General features: G+C 46.0%; 2 protein-coding genes across 3 annotated transcripts; both read right to left on the bottom strand.

Moving 5' to 3' along the window:
* Positions 1–104: 104 nt before the first annotated feature.
* svopl (SVOP-like) lies at positions 105–6,459 on the bottom strand. The gene is made up of 16 exons (XM_044020507.1): positions 6,352–6,459; positions 5,371–5,518; positions 5,149–5,240; positions 4,607–4,705; positions 4,048–4,119; positions 3,809–3,933; positions 3,362–3,425; positions 3,138–3,263; positions 2,832–2,960; positions 2,331–2,404; positions 2,043–2,239; positions 1,834–1,945; positions 1,385–1,466; positions 1,209–1,298; positions 908–1,021; positions 105–826 (listed from the first exon to the last, which is right to left on the bottom strand). The coding sequence occupies exons 2-16, from the start codon at positions 5,516–5,518 to the stop codon at positions 815–817; spliced, it is 1,536 nt and encodes a 511-aa protein (XP_043876442.1). The 5' UTR covers positions 6,352–6,459; the 3' UTR covers positions 105–814.
* A 1,104-nt stretch (positions 6,460–7,563) lies between these two features.
* On the bottom strand, positions 7,564–19,225 carry si:dkeyp-27e10.3 (UPF0606 protein KIAA1549). Of its 2 annotated transcripts, none has more exons than XM_044022506.1 (21): positions 19,152–19,225; positions 17,366–17,547; positions 14,733–16,016; positions 14,571–14,653; positions 14,067–14,366; positions 13,714–13,900; positions 13,557–13,616; positions 13,212–13,363; positions 12,946–13,123; positions 12,673–12,857; positions 12,240–12,445; positions 12,024–12,151; positions 11,903–11,917; positions 11,611–11,816; positions 11,302–11,537; positions 11,088–11,223; positions 10,495–10,788; positions 10,353–10,405; positions 10,143–10,270; positions 9,851–10,005; positions 7,564–9,536 (listed from the first exon to the last, which is right to left on the bottom strand). In XM_044022506.1, exons 2-21 carry the CDS (start codon positions 17,511–17,513, stop codon positions 9,312–9,314), a joined length of 4,359 nt encoding a protein of 1,452 aa, XP_043878441.1. In that variant the 5' UTR covers positions 17,514–17,547; positions 19,152–19,225; the 3' UTR covers positions 7,564–9,311. The 2 variants fall into 2 exon arrangements, with proteins under 2 accessions (XP_043878441.1, XP_043878442.1); XM_044022507.1 differs by having other exon boundaries at positions 10,594–10,788.
* Between the last annotated feature and the right edge of the window lie 450 nt (positions 19,226–19,675).

Below are 19,675 nucleotides of genomic sequence, written 5' to 3'. Positions count from 1 at the left end.
AAAATAGAGACAGAAGTCCTTTGATAAGCAGAGCCAATCGTGTTTTCATTGAAAAATAAACAATGAAATGTTGTTTTTGTAGGTAAAGAAACAAATGACAAACATTTGACTTGAATTTTTTTTAATTGCATTAGCTTTGTCTTTTCCTTACACATTGTCATGGAAATAAACGTGTAAACGTTCAGTAATTCAACAAAACAGCTTTTCTTTTACCCGTAAATATCTCAAATGTCCAATAAACTAAAAACCCAAAAGAGTAAATTATCTAATAACACAATTTTATGTTTAGTCGTTTTAATACAGAAGGACATCGTGGTCAAAAAGTTTGTAACAGTACAAAATGTAAAAAAAGCTGCTGCTGAAATGCTAACTCCTAGCTTACTTTTAGCTAGGTTCTGGCTAACCTTTAGCAGACCATCGAAGTATCTTCTGGGTAGCTTTTAGCTATGATTTTAGCTAACTAGTGAATATCACTTAGCTACATTTTAGCTATAATGGCTAACATCTTGTTCTTTGCTCTCATTAGCACTCCCTTCCCTCTCTTTTTTGGAGGGAAAGGGACAGGGATGGGGGGGTAGTGCATCAGGGGGGTACAGTGAAAGAAGATGTAGCCTCTAGTTTAGAATATAGAGCTATTTAACAAAGATTTATGAAAAGTAAACCACATACAGCTGTGTTCTCTATTCTCATTAATAAATAAATTAAATCATTTCTAAAAAATAAAAAGTAATAAACACTTAATATGAATTACATTCAATATGTTTGCACATGTGACCTGAACAATCAGAAAAGACGTCTCGTTTACGGGACGTTGTCAAGATTTTTGCTGTGGGGGAAAAAATGAGAAAAGAAAATTAAATTAGACTTAGTCTAATACAGTTTGTTCAAAGTGTTGACTGATACTCACCAGGAGGGCGCGCCCTTTAGTTTCTATTGGCAGTAGAAAGTTTCCCAGAGCGCAGACGACGCAGGTCACAGCGAACGGACTGAGAGCCAGAATCACGGACTGAGACATCAGCACCTGAAGGCAACATGGTATTACACGTGGCTGACACCTGAATGTATCACAGTCAGTATATTTGCATGCACAGTTTAAATCGAGCTACGGTCGTAGTCCGACTAAGTACACGTCTTCTCGTGTGTATGTGACATAAGAAGACCGAATTATCTGACTTTTGACGTGCATGTAAACAACGTCACAAACTCACCTGTGCGATAAACGGTGCGATCATTCCTCCGATGCGACTGAACGACGTACAGAAACCCATCCCCAGAGACCGAGCCACAGTTGGATAAACCTGAGGAGGAAAAAAACAAACCGAACATCCATTACCTGACACCTGATCAGTGAAAACCAGTTCAGTGAAAACCAGTGTGGACGTACCTCAGCCGTGTAAATGTAAACCACATTAAAGTTCATGGACACCAGAGACCGGAGGAGGAAGAGCAGCACAGTGAAGCCAAACCTGGAGAGAAAGGACAAAAAAACAAGGTCCTCATAAACCTGGTCACGGAAAGACGGAGACGGACGGAGCCTTTTTCCCCATCTCCTCATCAATGATCACCATGTTTGTTGAAGCTTGTAACTCGGCACTGCCCTCTAGAGGAAGTATTGTGTAATGTACATACCAACACAAAAGAGGCAACGAGGTATGTAGGGCAGTGTAAAACGTAACGTAAAAATTGAAAGTCCTAATAAACAAGAAATTTGCTCGTCTTCAGACAGCAGAACGTCACAGTGGGACTTCAGGACCTCATAAACCAGTACTAGACCAGGGGTTTTCATAAAAGCGACCTGGACTAGCGGACGGAGAAGTGTCTCAAAGTTCTCACATGGTGGTGCAGATGCTGATCATCATGAACAAAATAGCCGCCAGCAGCTGCAGCACTGTCAGAGTCTTCCGGCGTCCACACACATTCAGCAGGCAGATGTTTAACGGAATCACTGCGGGGGGGAGGGGGACACAAAGGTGAGACAGAGTCCTGAGCAAGACCACGAGACCAGAACCACGTCAGAGTCAGAAGACAGCAGAAAAACTCACACGCGAACTCTCCGAGGCAGCTGATGAGCAGCGTCTGGTAGTCGGCGATTGCGAACGGGATGCAGTAGCACAGTCCGTCCTCGTGCTGGTGCTTCACCTGATGCTCGCGGTCGGCGTCCGTCACACACAGCAGGTTTTTCTCCAGGAGCTCCGAGCTGCTCAGCACCGAGCCGTAGTACGAGAAGGACGCCACGAACCTGGCGGACGCAAAGGTCAGAGGTGTGAAGACGTTGCCGGGACAGAAGCAAAGTGCGGGAAGTAAAAATAAAGTTTCAAAAACAACCTCACCATGAGTACCAGAGCAGCAGAGACGTTCGCCTCAATGATGGATTGAGCAGAATCCTCCAGCTGCCTCGAGATTCCTTTTGAGAGGAGACACTTTATTCACTTCATTTTAAGTTCATATTTCTTACGTGACAGAATGAAATGTTTTAAGGCACAGTACAGTCTGAGAGTGGCTGTAGTTTCACAAACTAGTGTGAATACACTGGATTTCTGTGAGTGACAACAGCGTCCTCTGGTGACTAACACAGGTCACTGCAGCTGTTAGTGGCCCCTCATGTTTAATGTCGTCCTGGATTGAAAATACACACCAGTGAAAATGCTCATGTGACCCACTGTCTGCACAACCCTGAACAAACAGGACACACCTGTTTGACTTGTGTGTGTCTTATAAACTTAAGTGAGTTAGAATTATTTAATTATACAATGTGTGTAAAAAACTAAATAAATATTAAGGAGGGTTGAACAGGAAAGGGTGAAGGTTCACTAATGTGTGTGTGTGTGCACCTCGGCCTTCTCCACTAGTCGTCCCGCAGGAAGTGACACTCGGTTCATGTTTGCGATCCACTCCAGAGTTTTAACGGCCTCGTCTATGTTTCCTGCCGACACGTTGTAACGAGCCGATTCTGGAATAAACTGATACACACAACATCGACGTAAAGAAGGGGCTGAAACATTTAAAACAATGGCGTCCAAGTCTAGGACCAGATGAGGTTTCATAAGCGGTACATCATGATGGAAACCTGGCTTTAGCGAACGCACTGGACACAAATCGGGGTAGTGGCGAATAGAAAATGAGTGATGGCGTCTGACCTTGAAGAGGAAGATGAGGATGATGCTCGGAGCCACAGAGATCCGGATCATCCACCTCCAGCCCAGAGTTGGCACCACCAGCATCCCCAGGATGATGATGAGCATGGAGCCGATCATCCAGAAGATCTGACCCAAAGAGAGACAGAGAGCATGCTGGGAGATCTGCTGCACGTAAAACATCATCACGACATCAGACCAGGACCACGATGTAAAGACAGACTCACCGAGGCCAGAGGAAGAAGATAGGCGCGGTATTTGGCCGGGATGAACTCCGTCTTCAACACGAATCTGAAAAGGTTTATATTACATGTTATATAATATAGTGTCACTGTCATAACACACAGTATGGTATAACTGGACAGAACACAGTCCAGCCATCAGAAGTGGGATTCCACAGGGCTCTACCCTCGGCCCACTACTGTTTACATTACACAACTATATCTTTTAATTACTCCTAAATATAACTTCAATATTTGCTGAACATACATGTAAATTTTAATGTTTATTCTACGCCACCAAATATAACAGTTGTAATATTTATGAGACTATAAATAAAGTTACTAATAGCTATAAAGACAGACGAGTTGAGACAAACACCTTCAGTAAACTGATCATTTAGAAGAAAGGTGTTCGGTGTGTGTGTGTGTGTGTGTGTGTGTGTGACCTCTGACCCCTGTGACACTCCTGCGACCCCACATCCCACCATGCTGCGCAGGAAGATGAACCAACCATACGTCGGAGCAAAGGACGTGAGGAAAGAGAAGTAAGCGCTCCACACGAAGCCGCCGCACACCACCTGGTTACACACACACAGAAGGTTTTCTCACACATACACTGTATATACATGCACAAATATACACACCGCGTACATGTACACACACATGCGGACAGACACACAACTGCGTTTCACCTTCCAGCGTCCGTATCTGTCAGAAATGTATCCTCCGAGAGCGCCACAGAGCATGAAACCAAGAAACACCATCTGAGAGAGAAGACACACATGCGTGAGCGCACACACACACGTTATCATCAAAAACCTTATAAAACTAATGTTTCATCCTGAACTTCTTAGAAAGACAGAACAGATAAAATCATGTTGGGGCTGTGGTGGATCAGTGGTAGAGAATGTTTGTTTTTTTTGACCAAAGGGTTGAGGGTTTGATTCCCTTGTCTGCTGGTCTACATGCTGATGTGTGTGCATCCATGATGTCGCCGTCTCTTTTTTTTTTTTACAGTGGACACATGAGACAAGTGTCCACATCACGTGAGCCGCTCAGGAGGCACATTTGAAAATACCGGATATCAGGAGACGCAGCTGTGACACACCCTTAAGCTAACCTTAAAACCAGGTCTTAACCCTGAAAAAGCCCTGTAAACGTGAGGGGCCCAGACAAGATGACCCCACAAACACAGGTTTTCAGAGGTTTTTTTTGGACCCTGCAAAGACATCAATACAGACACAGACTCACCGTGGAGACGAGGGCAACCTGCCAGTCTTTAAGACGCCACTCGCAGCGAATCTCAGGAGAAACGACGGCTAACAGCATGATCTCCATGGCCTCTATGATCTACACACACACACACACACACACACACACACACACAAAAACATATTATGTATTACATGTTATAAAAACTGGACAGAACACAGTCCTGGGATTCCACAAGGCTCGACCCTCGGCCCACTACTGTTTACATTACACAACTATATCATATTTACTCCTAAATATAACTTCAATATCTGCTGAACATACACGTACATTTTTATGTTTATTCTACGACATTTGTCAACTCTTTAGGACCAGTAGTCCTCATGGAGACCAAAACCTGGTCCTGATAAGGCAGAATCTCATTTCTGTCTGAGGAACCGGTTGAATTTAGGACTAATCCTAATAGGAATTGTGGTTAAGCATTAACTGGGTGTGGTTAAGGTTAGGGATCAGACTTTGTTTAACCTGGAAGCCAATGCATGTGTGTGTGTGTGTGTGTGTGAGAGAGAGAAAGAACTCACATTTGAACTCCCCATGATGATGAAGAGCATGACATGAAAACGACCAAAGCCTATAGTTTCCACGGCGTCCTCCACCGTGTACGTGGGATTAGCTGCAGCAAAGCATGCATGCATGCACACACCACACACACACACACACACACACACAGTCAAGTGCTGTTGCCATCTTGTGGTGAGAGACCGAGTGCAGTCGCGATTATTTACGACGGATCGCAGACTCACCGTCGTCGCCGCTGTGGTCCACCACGTGCTGCTTGTCGTCCGCAGGTGTCTGCTGCAGTTCCACCTCCTGCAGGTGGATGGCGCTCACCAGCTGCGTCTTCATGCTGTCGCTCATCGCGCGTTCTCGTCTTTTCATGTCACCGCGCATCTGTGGAATAAACAAACGCCACGTTGGCGTGGTAATATCAACATCAAGTTCACATACATGTATACATATACACACATACATACATACATATACACACATACATACATACATATATATATATATATATATATATATATATATAAATAAATATATATATAAAAAATGTTTTGACTCATATATGCTACATTTCTATATTTGTGCCGGCTTGTTTTCAACCTGAAGCTTACCCAATTTGACATTTTCACATGATAATTATCCACATTGACAGATTCCTCTTATTTGTCTAACTATTTACACCTTCCATCCACAGTAAAAAAAATCTATTTAAATCACGTTGTCAACTCTGGTCCTGACCTCTGACCCACCTGTCGAACAGGTTTGTAAGTGGAGAAACAAGGAAACAAGTCTAAACCAAAACACACACAAAAAAAAAACACTATTTACATCTAATATTTAACCAGAGGCTGCGTGAAACTTTATGATTGATTGATTATATTATTTTTATAATAAATACCCCGAAGCAGCGTGCTCTTTGTATGTATAATATGAAACGGAAACGGATTACCGCACCAGTTTTGACTGAAATTTAAATGAGGCCGATGTGTCACAGCCGAATACACCGGGAATCTCTTTAATGACGCCTCTTAGCGAATGTTGACGTGTTCAATTAAATTTTTACGTCATGGAGCGGAGGAATCGTTAAATCGACAAAAAGGTGAACGGAGTTTGGCGTAGCGGTGGCTCCCGAGGTCTGCATGCCGACGCCGGCCACATACATCTCTGAAATAGATAGCGCGAGGCCACAGGAATGTGACGTAATTGCCTGCACTCACCTGGTTAATGATTTAACTCGGCTTTTTTCATGATCCGCGTTCACAATTAACACTCGGTCCTCTGCTGCTGCTGGTGCTGCTGCTTCCGCGATGTTGTTCACCTGCACAGGTAACCTACACCAGGAAGTATGTCACCGGGGAGGGGCGGGGTTTACGGTCAGGCACGGATTGTCAGGTAAATAAACATAGGCGTTTGTTGACATTAGATTATAACAGTGAACACACACACATCAATACAATTATACGTTTTATAGTGATATATACTGTATATATGAGTATTTTCTCAAACTGTATTAAATATTATAACAAGCTTTTCCTTTTTTTGTATTTGTTATAACAAACATTAAAAAAGTTCTCTTTGAACACGAGACCAGACAACAATGTAATAAATGACATATATTTATTTTTTTACTTATTAAGTCAAAACTTTAAACATTTTTTCTTCATTTTTCTGGCATTAATGATCCTCCGTACAGACTGAATCAAATTATTAAACATCAGATTTATGACAAACGTGAAAACTTTGGATCTGAAGCGCATCTCTTTCATCGGACTGAACAGCTCACAAGCTGATTGATCCTAATTGTCCTGTCGTGTGACACCTGGTGGACAAGTGAGGCTGCTGGCAGTGTTCACGTGTCCCTGGTGTCAAACACACTGTCCACACCGGGGCTGCTGCGCCTGGATCACACCTGGACCCTGGTCTGACGTGGACTCGGTGAAGCTGCCAGTTGGAACGGTCGGGAGTGTTCGGAATGTTTCTGCAGGCACGCGGACGTTTGTTTGCGGCAAAACTGAAAGTTCGGAACGTCATGATCAGTCCCCGATCAATCGCCGCTGAGAGATTCGTCAGTCAGCGGCAACTTCTGAATCAGTTGAGTGACTCCGGTCTGGACCTCAAGTTTTGTCATGAATCAAACACCCGCTGTGCAATGGGTCACCTGTCACGTGACTGTGACTGGCTCGAGCACAGAACATCGAGAAAACATTGGAGGAAACGAGGTTTTTTAACTCTCCTCTCATGTTTCCTTGAAAGTCCTTGAATTAGCACCATGTGATCCAGTGGGCGTGGCCAAGCCCCACACCGTGACTGACAGGTGCGTGGTCGAATCGGTCGCGTCGAGTCCATTCAGAAGAATTCACGAATAAAATATCTTCTAAATATTGTTATCTATTCAACATCACATCCACATTCTTTTTTTCTTCTTCTTCTTACGTCGTCAAAAATATCGTAAAAGAGACGGATGGGGTTGTTTGTTTTTTTTCTGCTGTGTTTGGATGAAGGATGGTTTCATGGCACTGTGACATTAATCACTCAGCTCACTCTTCACTTCTATAAACGCTGTTGTTTTTTTTTATATCTTTTAGCAGCAGCATGCTAACACGAACAACACGAGCAGCTAAAGCCTCAAACTGGGTCGGACATGCTGGAGACGATAAACAAACCCAAAGCTCGGAGCCTCAGAGCGACTGACGTCCTCATGACATCAAACAGGAAAACAGCTGAGACGGGAAACAGTCAAACCAAACAAGAGAAAATGTTGTGCACAATATCTATCACAGCCACCGGGGGGCACTGCTGTATCAACTAATAGCTTTTAGCTTCTGCTTGGACTACTGTTTCCCGTCTTTTCACGCACCTGTCGCCTCACAGACTCTGCGTTCTGTCACTGACCCGATGAGTGCGACAAATCAGTGACATAAAGCGCAATATATAATGATGCAATTATTATAATTATTTTTTTTCTCATTGCCACTGATACATAAACACGCAAGTGAGCAGCCACATCTCCACGGAGAAACAGAAGACGGCGGGAAAATCTACAGCCAACGTGAACACAAGAGGAAACAACCATCGAACAGTAGTTTGGTCTTTTCTCGTTAAAATAAAGTTACTTTCAGATATAAGCGATAAAAATAAGTAACATCTCAATACTGCGATAATAACTCTGACATTAATATTGTGCTCATTGTATTCTATCTCTTTACATACAGTATATTTATATTAATTCTTATAGATATTTATATATACTTCTTCCTCTTTTTGTCCCTTTGCTTTAGGAACTGAAAGCCGCCACCTGCTGTCGACAGTGCAAAGACCTCATCAATGTGGTTTGTGAAAAGAGACCTGATTCCCATTGGCTGATGGAGGTGTGGAAGGCAACAGGTGGTTAGTGAGTAAATGATTATGATGAGTATGAGGCTGATGGTTAGCACCACAGAAGTTCCAGAGGCACAATCCAAACCGGAACCCCCAGAGGGACGATCCAAATCAGAAGTCCTGGAGGGATGATCCAAACCAGAAGTTCAGGAGAGACTGACCAAACCAGAACATCATAAAATATGATTCACACTAGAAGGTTAGGATGGACAGACCATCCACTCCAGGAGCTAAGGAGGAACCATCCACTCCAGGAGTCCAGGAAGGACCACTGACTCCAGAAGACCTAGGGGGGTCATCAACTCCAAGAGACCAGGAGCGACCGTCAACTCCAGGAGACTAGGAGTGACCATCTACCCTAAAAATCCAGAATAGCCAGTCCGTCCAGGACTACAGGACATAAATTCTGCTCCAGAACTCCTTCAGGTGTGATTGACCCCAGAAGGTCTGGAGGGACCACCAACACCACACATTCAGAACGCATGACTATAGGAGGGACATTCCAGTTTTGGAAGCACTTCAGTGGAAATGTGAAAAGCCACACTCCTGTTCAATGAAACGCTGATCTGAATAATGACCGACAGAAAAATGGGCAGACAGAACCCTGTAAAGTACCGGGGGTCTTTCGGTTAAGAAACAGGCGATGTGGATCATGATCCAGAGTTAATTTGGACTTAGTGACACAGAAGTGGATCTGCTCGAAAGAATCCAGACTGAGGATCCTCACATGCTCTGAGTGGTTTAATAAAATCCCGGGTTGCGGCCAGCCTTGTCGTGATCCAAACAATTCTAGGTCAGTCTAAGAGTAGCTGGTCACAGCAGCCTGTTTCTGGGCCAGACGACGTAGCTCCTCTCTGATAGCCTTGATAAGTGAGGCAGATGTGTGGGCCGAGGGTGAGGCATCCTCTGGTGGGTATTCGGGAGTGGGAGAAGTCAGGAGGAGGGGTGGTGCTGATGGGTCCCGCAGTGAGGAGCTGGGCATCTGGAAAACCGAGGAGGAGGAGAACTCAGGGAATGACAGCACCTGTGGATAGAAAGAAGAGAAAATAAATCCAGATACAGGACATGTATCTGTATTACATGAGACTAAAATAAGAATCAGTCAGTTTGATTTGTACAAAGTCACCCAGTCCAAATGAGTGAGAACGAGTCTGATCAGGACCAACCCAGACATGTAAGACCTTGTCTGGAGGTGGTGGACTTGATATACACAGAACCAGAGTAACGTTTTTTTTTGATAGTTGGTCAGAATCTTTTCAACTGGTCTGAACTAGTTCTGACAGCTGTCGTTGTTTCTTTATCACACCACACATTATACCCTTCACAGCGGACACTTACACTCTCTCTGCTGTCTCCAGGTCTGGATAGGTCCTGGTCTGAGTGTTGCTGGTTCCAGCTTGAACCAGTGGGGCCAGACATGCTGCGACCCACCACAGGGTAAGCCCTGATCTGACTGGATAAGCCGACCTGTGTGAGGTGGTGAAGCTGTGCACCTGGAGGTAAACATTCAATGGACAAAGTCAACTGGACAAAGTCAACCAATACCCCCTAAAGGAGGAGGGCACAAATGCACTCTAAGACATGATGGAATTACAAGGTGGTTCCATCATAGATGTCCAGACAGCTTTACCTGTGCTGCCCCCTACAGGTCGTGGTCTGGAGGAGGAGGGAGGGTCTTCATATTGCCCCCTGTTGGAGTAAACGGACTCCTGCAGCTGATCTCCAGTGGAGACATACCCACCTGAGCTCAGGCCCTGCCTGGATGAAACACAAAAAGTGTTAGGGCTAATTCAGGTCCACCTACAGACCTGGACATGTTTTTAAATGCACTGACTCTGACCTCTGCAGGAGACCCTGGATTGATGTCGGAGACATTCCCAGCTCTGCGTATCGCTGCAGGGAGAAGAAGAGAATGACAATGAGAACTGAACAATAATTCATGAATGAAGGTTTGGGCCTCAGCTGCAGTTTGACACACTCACTGCAGAAAAAGGGCTTTGGGAGGGGGCAGCTGAGTAAGGGTCCCACTGTCTGCCAGGGGGGCAGGCCAGAGGGTAGGGACTGGGCAAGGCAGGGCTTACCCCGCTCACCCCGGCACTGCCTTGTGATGATGGCGACACCAGGGCAAAAGCATCATCCAGGAGGGAGTGCATCTGCTGCCGGGCCTCCTCAATGGATGGCTGGGGGGGCATGTAGGGAGGAGGGGCTGGGGCCGAGTCAAACACCTCGTCAGTAGGGGACGGACTGCCTTGATCTGGTGGCAGGTCTGGGTCTGACTGTAAGAGACAAGACAGAATAAAGAAGACATTCAGTTTGATCAGCATTCAAATATTGATGGAGTTCCACAGAGCTCCAACTTGGGTCCACTGGAATGCACATATAATCACATTTAGCACTGCAGTCTTGATTTTTATGCTTGTGTGCTTTCCTTAGAAGCATCACCACTGATCCTTGAAGTTGCTCTGAACCATACAAACCAGAAATGGTGGCCTTTGTAGAAAATACAACAACATATAACCTTAATATGTCAAACATAATCTGTTCATCAAATGACCTTCCTCATGTTCTGTCTCACCATGTACGCCACGTTGTTGAGTCCGGGGTATTTCCTGTAAGTGGCGTTCTGATCAGTGAGCAGTCTATCTCTGTCAGTATCAGGAAGACTTCCAGGTCCTGGGTGACCACGACGACCATGAGGAGAGCGCCTCCCCCTTGAAGTACAAACATTAAGATTGTCAGTCACTAAGAACATTTCTTCAGTTTTACTTCTCATGGCCTGTTGCACTAACCTCTTCCTGGAGTCGGCAAAGGTGGGTGGTGAGTGGGCGTCGGCCTGCAGAATACAGTCCATGTGGTCATGGGCGGAGCTGTAGAGTCGCTGTGCTACCTCACTCTGGACTGGTCCGTCTCCAAAGGCATCCATGATGTCGTCCATTGAGGGAAACTCACACTGACCCCGTCTCTTAGCACGCTGTCTGAGTTTGTTCCTGTGATGCTCAATCTCTGACTTGTGTCTGAGGGCCACCTGCAGAATGACAAAGGACCATGACGTCAGACGTCCTTAGGGTAAATAGAGTTAAATTTCATGATCGTCTCACCTCTGTGTTGACCTTCTCTGTGAGTGTGGGGCTCAGTTGCGGTGGCATTTGCTGTGGTGGCGGACTCGGTCGTGGCTGCATGGCAATCAGCTGCACCTTGTTGGCCTGCCGCCGGGTGCCATCAGACGAGCCTCGAGAGAGGCGGTCGACATGGTCAAAGATGGAGGACGAGGAGAGGAGCTCATCCGGACCACTGCCTGAGTGAGCTGCCGGAGGAAGAAAACTGTGTTTTACCTCAGACACGGGTGACGATGGTGATGATCATGATGGTGATGATGGAAGGTAAACATACCTATCTTGCTCCTCCCTTTATTCCAGAGACATGAAACAGAAAAGACAGGTAACGTCAAACCTTGGAGCTCAATATCAATCAATCAATCAATAACACAGTGACAGGACACCGTGTTTCTCACCATTTTTAGGCGTCTTCCTGTGTTGTTTCCCTTCACTGGGTGTGGCCACAGGTCTGGTGCTTTCCTCTGCTGACTCTCTTCCGCTGGATTGGTCGCTACCTAACGAGTCACCATCTGATGGGCTGAGTCTGAGAGGAGATGTTTGAGTTGTGTCAACTTGTAAACACTGTGGCACTGAGAGCAGTAGACATCACAGGAGAACAAAACATGTCTGACCTTCCCCTGCGGCGGCTGGACCGGCCCGCCTTAGTGGATGATCCTTTAGATTTGGGAGTGTTGAGGTCTCCGCCGTCAGAGGGCGTGGCCTCTTTGACAGGTGCAGGCAGTGGCCCTGGTTCCTGGATCACCATGATGTCATCTTTACTGTGCTGACCGAGGTGGAGCTTTGCAAAGTCAAAGCCCTTCACACTCGGAGCCTGAAGCTAAGAAAGGACATGTCTGTTAGCTAACGGAGTTAACAGAGGACTAACAGAGGTCCCTGAGAAAACTTCTGTTTGAGGGCTCCAATGGAGGGCAAGTCTGTCAACTACAAGAGGACACAACAGTCAGCTTACAAACAACATCTCTCAGCTGACAGAGGACAAATCTGTAAACTAACAAAGGACACATCCATTAGCTAACGGACGACAGTTTAATTTTGCCCCCTGACCTTCTGTCTCTGCTGGATTGTGTTGATGGCATCCGGTTGGAACTCAAGTTTCTCTGAGCCGCAGAGTTTCCAGTAGAGGATGATGATGATGAAGACGGCGAGCAGGACGGGGACAACCACTCCCACAATCAGCCAGATGCTGCTGCTCTGAGTCTCTGCTGGAGGGACAGACAGTGTCTCCACGGCTGGTCACAAGAAAGAGACAGGCAAGAGACAATCAGAACCATATTTGTAAAATGTAATCAATCATATTACAACACATTTGTGACTCACGTTGGGCCAGCGGTCTCTGGATTCTGTGTCCCAGGACAATGGCAGCTCTTTGCAGGTCCAGGTGATTCAAGGTGGCGGCCGTCGTCTCAGCTGGGACTCGCTCACCTCTTGGACCCTCCACAAAATAAAATACCTCCAGGGGGTGCTGTGCACCTGACATCTTCACAACCCTCACCACCTAAGACATGAAAAGTCAATGAAACGCGCTATGATACCAGAAAGGTAACACGTTCACGGTGCTCTGTGCTGATGTGAATAAACTGTACCTGCAGGCTACTGTTGCCCACTGCTGTTGCTCTTCTCCAGCGCCTCCTGCTGGCCTCCTGCAGTCCCTCCTCCAGCAGCAGAGCCAGGCGTCTTTCTAGATGAGCTTTAAAGCTTCTCTGAGCCACGAGCTGATCCTGGACACCCAGAAGAACTGAGAACACAGAGACATGGAGACACTGTCCTACTGTCCACTGACCAGAGATATTACACTAATGGTTCATGCTCAACTGTGGTTCCAAGATCATTCATGATTACCCAAGTTAAGACAACCTGTCGCTGCTCTCCTGAAGCTAAAGCTAAGATTAGCATCCTGTCCATATGTCTTATGTCTAAAGTGTTCTCACCTGTACGGACCCAGGTGGAGCGCAGCTGGTGGGACGTGTTCAGCTCAGGGTAGTGGAAGGCTGTGGACGAGGACACGCTTAGCACATGTGCTACATTTTTAACATGTTCAAAAACACACGTGTCCTGCAAATGCAAATTCAATGTCAATAAACGTACGTTCCGCGATCTGGATGACAGGAAACCCCACGAGGAAGCTGAACTCGACCACGCTGAGCTTCCTCAGGTGTTCACTGACCTCTGACCCTGGGACATAACCCCGCCCATCACGCACAGCAAACGAGATGTCGACTGGAACCTTCTGCTCAGTGGCCAGCCGGGACACGCCCATGGTGATGTTCAACAGCTGGACAAGACATGGACAGATAAACATATAAAACCCTATATATCCGATACTTCACTTTGAATAGACATAGTCATGTTGTGGGCTGTTTATTTCTTCTTTATGGGGGAAGAACATTTGTTACACAGAGAATTTTGGAGTGATATCGGTAGACAGGTAACACGCTCACCTGTATGGTGATGTTTCCTGTTTCATGAGATCTCCTCCGTGTCTCGGCGTACGCCATCATCAGCCCTCTCTCCACCCGTTCGCTGAAGTTACAGACTCGGACATCGACATGGGCCGGGACAAACTGCAGCACAGAGTGGATCTGGTACCTGAGGTCGGGCACGGAGTAGAGCGTTGACACAGAGGGAAAGGGACCGAATGAGCGCGGAGGGTGGCGCAGGGCATTGATTACGGCAATGGCGGTGAAGACCAGCGGTCCCGATACGACGCGAAAGGCAAAGCTGGACGGAGATCTGAGGAACTGAGAAGGAGACAGACAGCTGTCAATCAAAGTCAAACTTACTTCATTCTGTTGTTGGTCCGAGACAAAGTGAACCGACATGAACGTATTCATGTGAACATGTAGTCATCTGAATGTATGTGTGTAAACATTAACTTACATATTTATCCTTTGAACATAATCATATGACAAAAGTCATGTCTTCCAAAGACCTTGTGTATTTACCTGAAGCTCCACAGTTCGGTTGAACTCTCTCTTCAGAAGATCTCGGACTTGACTGAAACCCGCCATTGAACCTTTGGAGCTGACTGGACAGATTAAAACACGCTCAGGTTAATTAAGGTAATTCAGAAACTCATCCTGTCACATGACACGGGCACATCTTACCTACTCTGACCAGGTACATCTCTGGCTTGGTGATGTTACACAAGTACTGCCGGGTGGGCGGGGCCTGCACCACTCTAGGTGTAGTGACGGGGGGCGCTCTGGTCAGGCTGATGGCTGTGATTTGGGTCGTGGTGGTGGTGGCCTTGGTAGTGGTGGTGGCCTTGGTGGCAGTGGTGGTTGTCGGCTTGGTGGTAGTGGTGGTAACCCTTGTTGGTGGAACCTGTGCTGGTTTTTCTGTGACCACCGCAGGACTTTCTGGTTTGTCAGGATGGGTGGGTGGCCCTAGCGGGGGAGGCGGAGGTACCCGGCCAGTGGTGTTGGAAGGGGGGCGGTGAGGGTATCTGCCAGAGACTGGAATGTGGTCTTTAGGTTTTGGAACAGTAGGCGGGGTGGAGATGGGTTTGAAGGTGGTTACTGGAGCAGGTGGTTTCTTCTTACCTGTGAGGGTTGGTGAGAGCGTGAGGGGAGGAGTTAGCCCCTCCAGAGGATGCTCTGGTTTCTGATCTGGAGGAGAACTCGAGCTAGGGGATGCAAATGGAGGTGGGGTTTGAGGTTGTGTTGTCTGGTTGACCTGATCCTGGTCTGTTCCCCTCTCCCTCTCTCTCTCATTCTCTTTCTCCTTCTTTCTTTCCCTCTCTCTCTCCCGCTCCTTGGCCACTAGGTTGCTGTAGTACTCCAGACTGTTCATGTCTGGCAGCAGCACTTCTGTCGGCTCCAAAGGCGTCATATCCTCCTGGTCGTAGTCCTCGTCCCAGGTGGGGAAGACATCCGGGTGGGTTGGACGAGTATGAAGGGTGAAGCTGGGAGTGGAGGAGGAGGGGGAGAGGGGGAGAGGGGTGGAGAGGGGGAGAATGGGGCGGGCAGGGAAGGCAGTGTCATAGGAGACCCAGTCCCCAACGGCATCATCGTCATAGGGGTGGCTGGGCAGTGAGGTGGCCAGGGCTAGCTCCTCACCGTCAGGCACCATGAAGGACAAAGTCTCCAGGTAGTCTCCAGAGCCCCAGGCCTCCTCCAGGGAAGGGCCCTGCTCCCAGGAAGGAGGAGGGGTAATGATAGTCTGGGTGTGAGGGGGGAGGGGTGGGGGGAGACTGGGGGACAGGAGGTCAGGGGGTCTCAGGAGGAGGTGGATTCCCTGAGCACCAGAATCCAAGTCCTCCTGAAGTCCGCCGGCGCCACCACCATTACCATGGTAACCAGAGTCATCGGGCGGACTGGTGGTTGAGGAAGATGGTGATGTTGACGGAGGTGACAAGGGATCCGCCGTCCTGTTGAGGTCCAGCACACCTGTGGGAGAAAAGCCGAAGAGACTTGAATCAAGGAGAGGACTCTTACCCAAGAGAAGATCCTGATCAAAGAACACTCTGACCAATGAGAGACGCCTGACCAAATCTGAGAACCCCCGAACAAAGAGAACAAGACCCTGAACAAAGAGAGAAACCTTATATCCTAAAAATATGGCTTTCAAAATTAGACCTAAAGATACCTTCTGGTCTACACTTGACATAGCTACAGCGCCACCTACTGGCAGCAGAAATGAAGTGTGCACTAATGATCCAGTTTTTATGACATTTTCATAAAATCACATGAGAAGTGGAGGGTGGACAAAGGAAGTGCTAGTATGTTAATAAGCACATATGTAAAATATGAATAGTATGAATAGCATGATTTTAACTGATTAGGAAAAAAGAAAAATCATTGTTTCCTAAAATAAATACTTCAGAATGAATTTTTATCATTAATAGTATATTGTTGATTTTGACACTAGCCTACACACACACACACACACACATAGTATGTACAGAATATTAGATCACAACACAGACTGAGGTTTAACTCCTCCTCTGTTTCTTGCTGCAGTCACTTTAAACCTATTTGTCTTTTGGTCACACACACACACACTCTCTCTCAGCCTTGACTGGGTTTCTTTCATCTGGAGCCTTGTTGCCTTGGCGACGCCGTGCTTTGCGGCAGCATCACGTGCCGAATGGAGAAGAGTCATTGGCATTCCACAGACAACGCCCTCAAACACACAGAGGGACGGACGATAGATAGATAGATAGATAGATAGATAGATAGATAGATAGATAGATAGGTAGATAGGAGGTGGAGGAAATGATGATCAATCATCACAACATGTTTCATAACTCTAATATTTTAAAGGGATAGTTCCTGGATTGCATTGGTTGTATTAGCCACTCAACCAATATTGCTTTATCAACGACCTGATCAATGACCTGATCAACGACCTCCTGTGTGCTGTAATGTTAAATCACTGATTTTCTCAAAGAGGTTTGGTGAGTGAGAGTTTCCTGTTGGGAAAAGCTGCCTTACAGCGAGATGACACACATTCTTAGGAGATATTTTTTTACTGAGATTAAGCTTCTTTCTGACATGTAGGGGGCGCTCACAGCACAGTCAGTACCTCAAACACCCACACTTCAAAAAACCTGCACTGTCCCTTTAAGGCCATGGTTCCTTCATTGTGGTCCCACAATGCAATCGTTCACTGCCTCGACCTTTGACCCTGACCTGCACTAAATCCACTGCAGATTGGACATGAGCTGCTGTCACACAGAGGTCAGAGGTCACCGCACCCACTACACCTGCAGAAGTCAGAATTTAAGACATCTCACCTGCGGCAGGTGAACTGGACGTTACCATGGAAACCAACGTGCAAGTCACCAGCAGGATCGCGCCGAGTGTTTGTCTACACACTAACGTTCTGGGCTCCATCCTGGTCCTGGTCCTGGAGCCAGGGTCCGGCAGGATCTCAGGGTCCATGGTCGTCAGAGGACGTAGGGTCCGTCAGGAGGACCTGAAGACCACAGAGGACAAGTGGACGGTCGAGTTAAAGGAACAGGACGTTTGACATTCACATGTGGCAACACAGGTCATTAACTCCTCAGGAAAATGAGCAGAAGTGGTTCCCATTGACTTCTATTCTAACTGAGACGCCCCCTGGTGGTGAAGACAAAATAGGGCTACAAGGATTAAGTGATTCAATCATCAACTTCTTATCATCAACATTTTATAATCAATAAATCTAAACAAATAATATATTTCTATTTGTGGACAAATAGAAATATTTGTCCACAAATTAAGTAGATTTTGGAACTATAAGTAGATTTTGGAATTATAAGTAGATTTGGGAATTATAAGTAAATTTTGGAATTATAATAATTAGTTTTGGAATTATAAGTAGATTTTGGAACTATAAGTATATTTTGGAATTATAATAAGTATATTTTGGAATTATAATAAGTAGATTTTAGAATTATAACAAGATTTTGGAACTATAAGTAGATTTTAGAATTATAATCAGTAGATTTTGGAACTATAAGTAGATTTTGGAATTATAAGTAGATTTTGGAATTATAAATAGATTTTGGAACTATACGTAGATTTTGGAATTATAATAAGTACATTTTTGAATTTTAAGTAGATTTTGGAACTTTGATTATATTTTGGAGTTATAATTAGACTTTGGAAATATACATAGATGTATGAATTATAAGTAGTTTTTTTGATTATAGATAGATTTTGGAACTCTTTGGAAATAGTATTTTAAGCCTTTTTAACTGACCTACAGTTGGACATTGTTGGCTTTGATTCTTGTGTCGGACGCCTGTTGATGTCACATTTTAGCATTGGTACCAAAAAAAAACCAGGTACCATCACTAATGGAAAGTTCAAAAACAAACGAGCCGAGCCGTGCTAGAGCTGCACACTAGTGGAAAAAGCTCCTTTTGACCTAAGAAGCTGGAACAGAGCATAAAGACACAGTGACAGAAACACAACAAAATCCAGAGAGGTTCACATTTTTTGATGTCGACTGATTTATGCCGAGTCATCATTAAGAATTAATGATATTTAAGTGAGTTACATGCTAACAGCATTCCAGGTCTAATTCAGGAGCAGGTGGGAGGTGTGGAGATGGAGGTGAAGGTAAGACGGCAACGATCAGAGCAGATGAGAGGCAATTATCATGTGATTTATTTGATTTGATTTCAAATAAGGTTTTTCATCTTCATCATTTCTCTCTCTCTCTCTCATCTGGACTAGCACCGCTCCCTGGCCTCTCTCTCTTTCGCTCTGGCTCGGCTCGGTTCGGCTTGGCCTCCTCTCACTGACCCAGTTACCCTGCCTCTATTCCCGGGATGATGAAGCTGTGGAGCATCCGCGCTTTTATGACCCGGTGCGATCCGGCACGGCTCGGTTTAGTGTGACGGAGCGTGATGCTCATGTCTCCAGAGGGAGAGGGAGAGAGAGGGAGAGGGAGAAATGGGCCGCAACCGAAACCGTGCATGAACACGGAGAGTGTAATAAATAAAAAAAACCCGAAACGAGATCGGACCGGACCGAACCGAAACCGAGCCATGCCAAGCCGTGCAAACACCGCAGGACGAGGTTCGGACCTACCTGTCATCGTGGAGATGCGGTTCCGGCGCGTCACGCCTCCACGGCCGCGCAGCGCGCTCCCTGCGCGGGAACGAGGAGGAGGAAGAAGAGGAGGAGCAGCGTCAGATCTTCATCATCACAGCAGCGTCATTCACTATCGTATGAACACGCCCACTGATACCAGGGGAACCAGGCTCCGCCCACTTAAAGCTCCATGTTTATCGTCATCATCACACACGTGTGTGTGTGTGTGTTTGTTTTACCTTACCAGGACGTTTCCTGTCATTGTCAGGACCAGTAGTCCCCATAGAGACCAAAACCTGGTCCTAATGAAGCAGAACCAAATGAATGGAATACGTCAAAGCAGTGTCCTAAATGACAATGATGACATCTCAATAATCAGATTACTTTCAGTCTGATTTAAAGGTCTGGTTTGTAACACTGATTTGTCCAAAAGTGATAAAAAGATAAACAACAGACCAAGATTTGTACATAAATGAATAATTAAATATGTCTAATTAACTGGATTATACAAGATGGTTTTC

This window comes from Solea senegalensis, linkage group LG3, assembly GCF_019176455.1.
Source record: "Solea senegalensis isolate Sse05_10M linkage group LG3, IFAPA_SoseM_1, whole genome shotgun sequence".
Lineage (NCBI taxonomy): Eukaryota > Metazoa > Chordata > Actinopteri > Pleuronectiformes > Soleidae > Solea > Solea senegalensis.
Note: the sequence above shows the minus strand (reverse complement) of the source record. Positions and strands in the feature narration are given on the sequence as shown.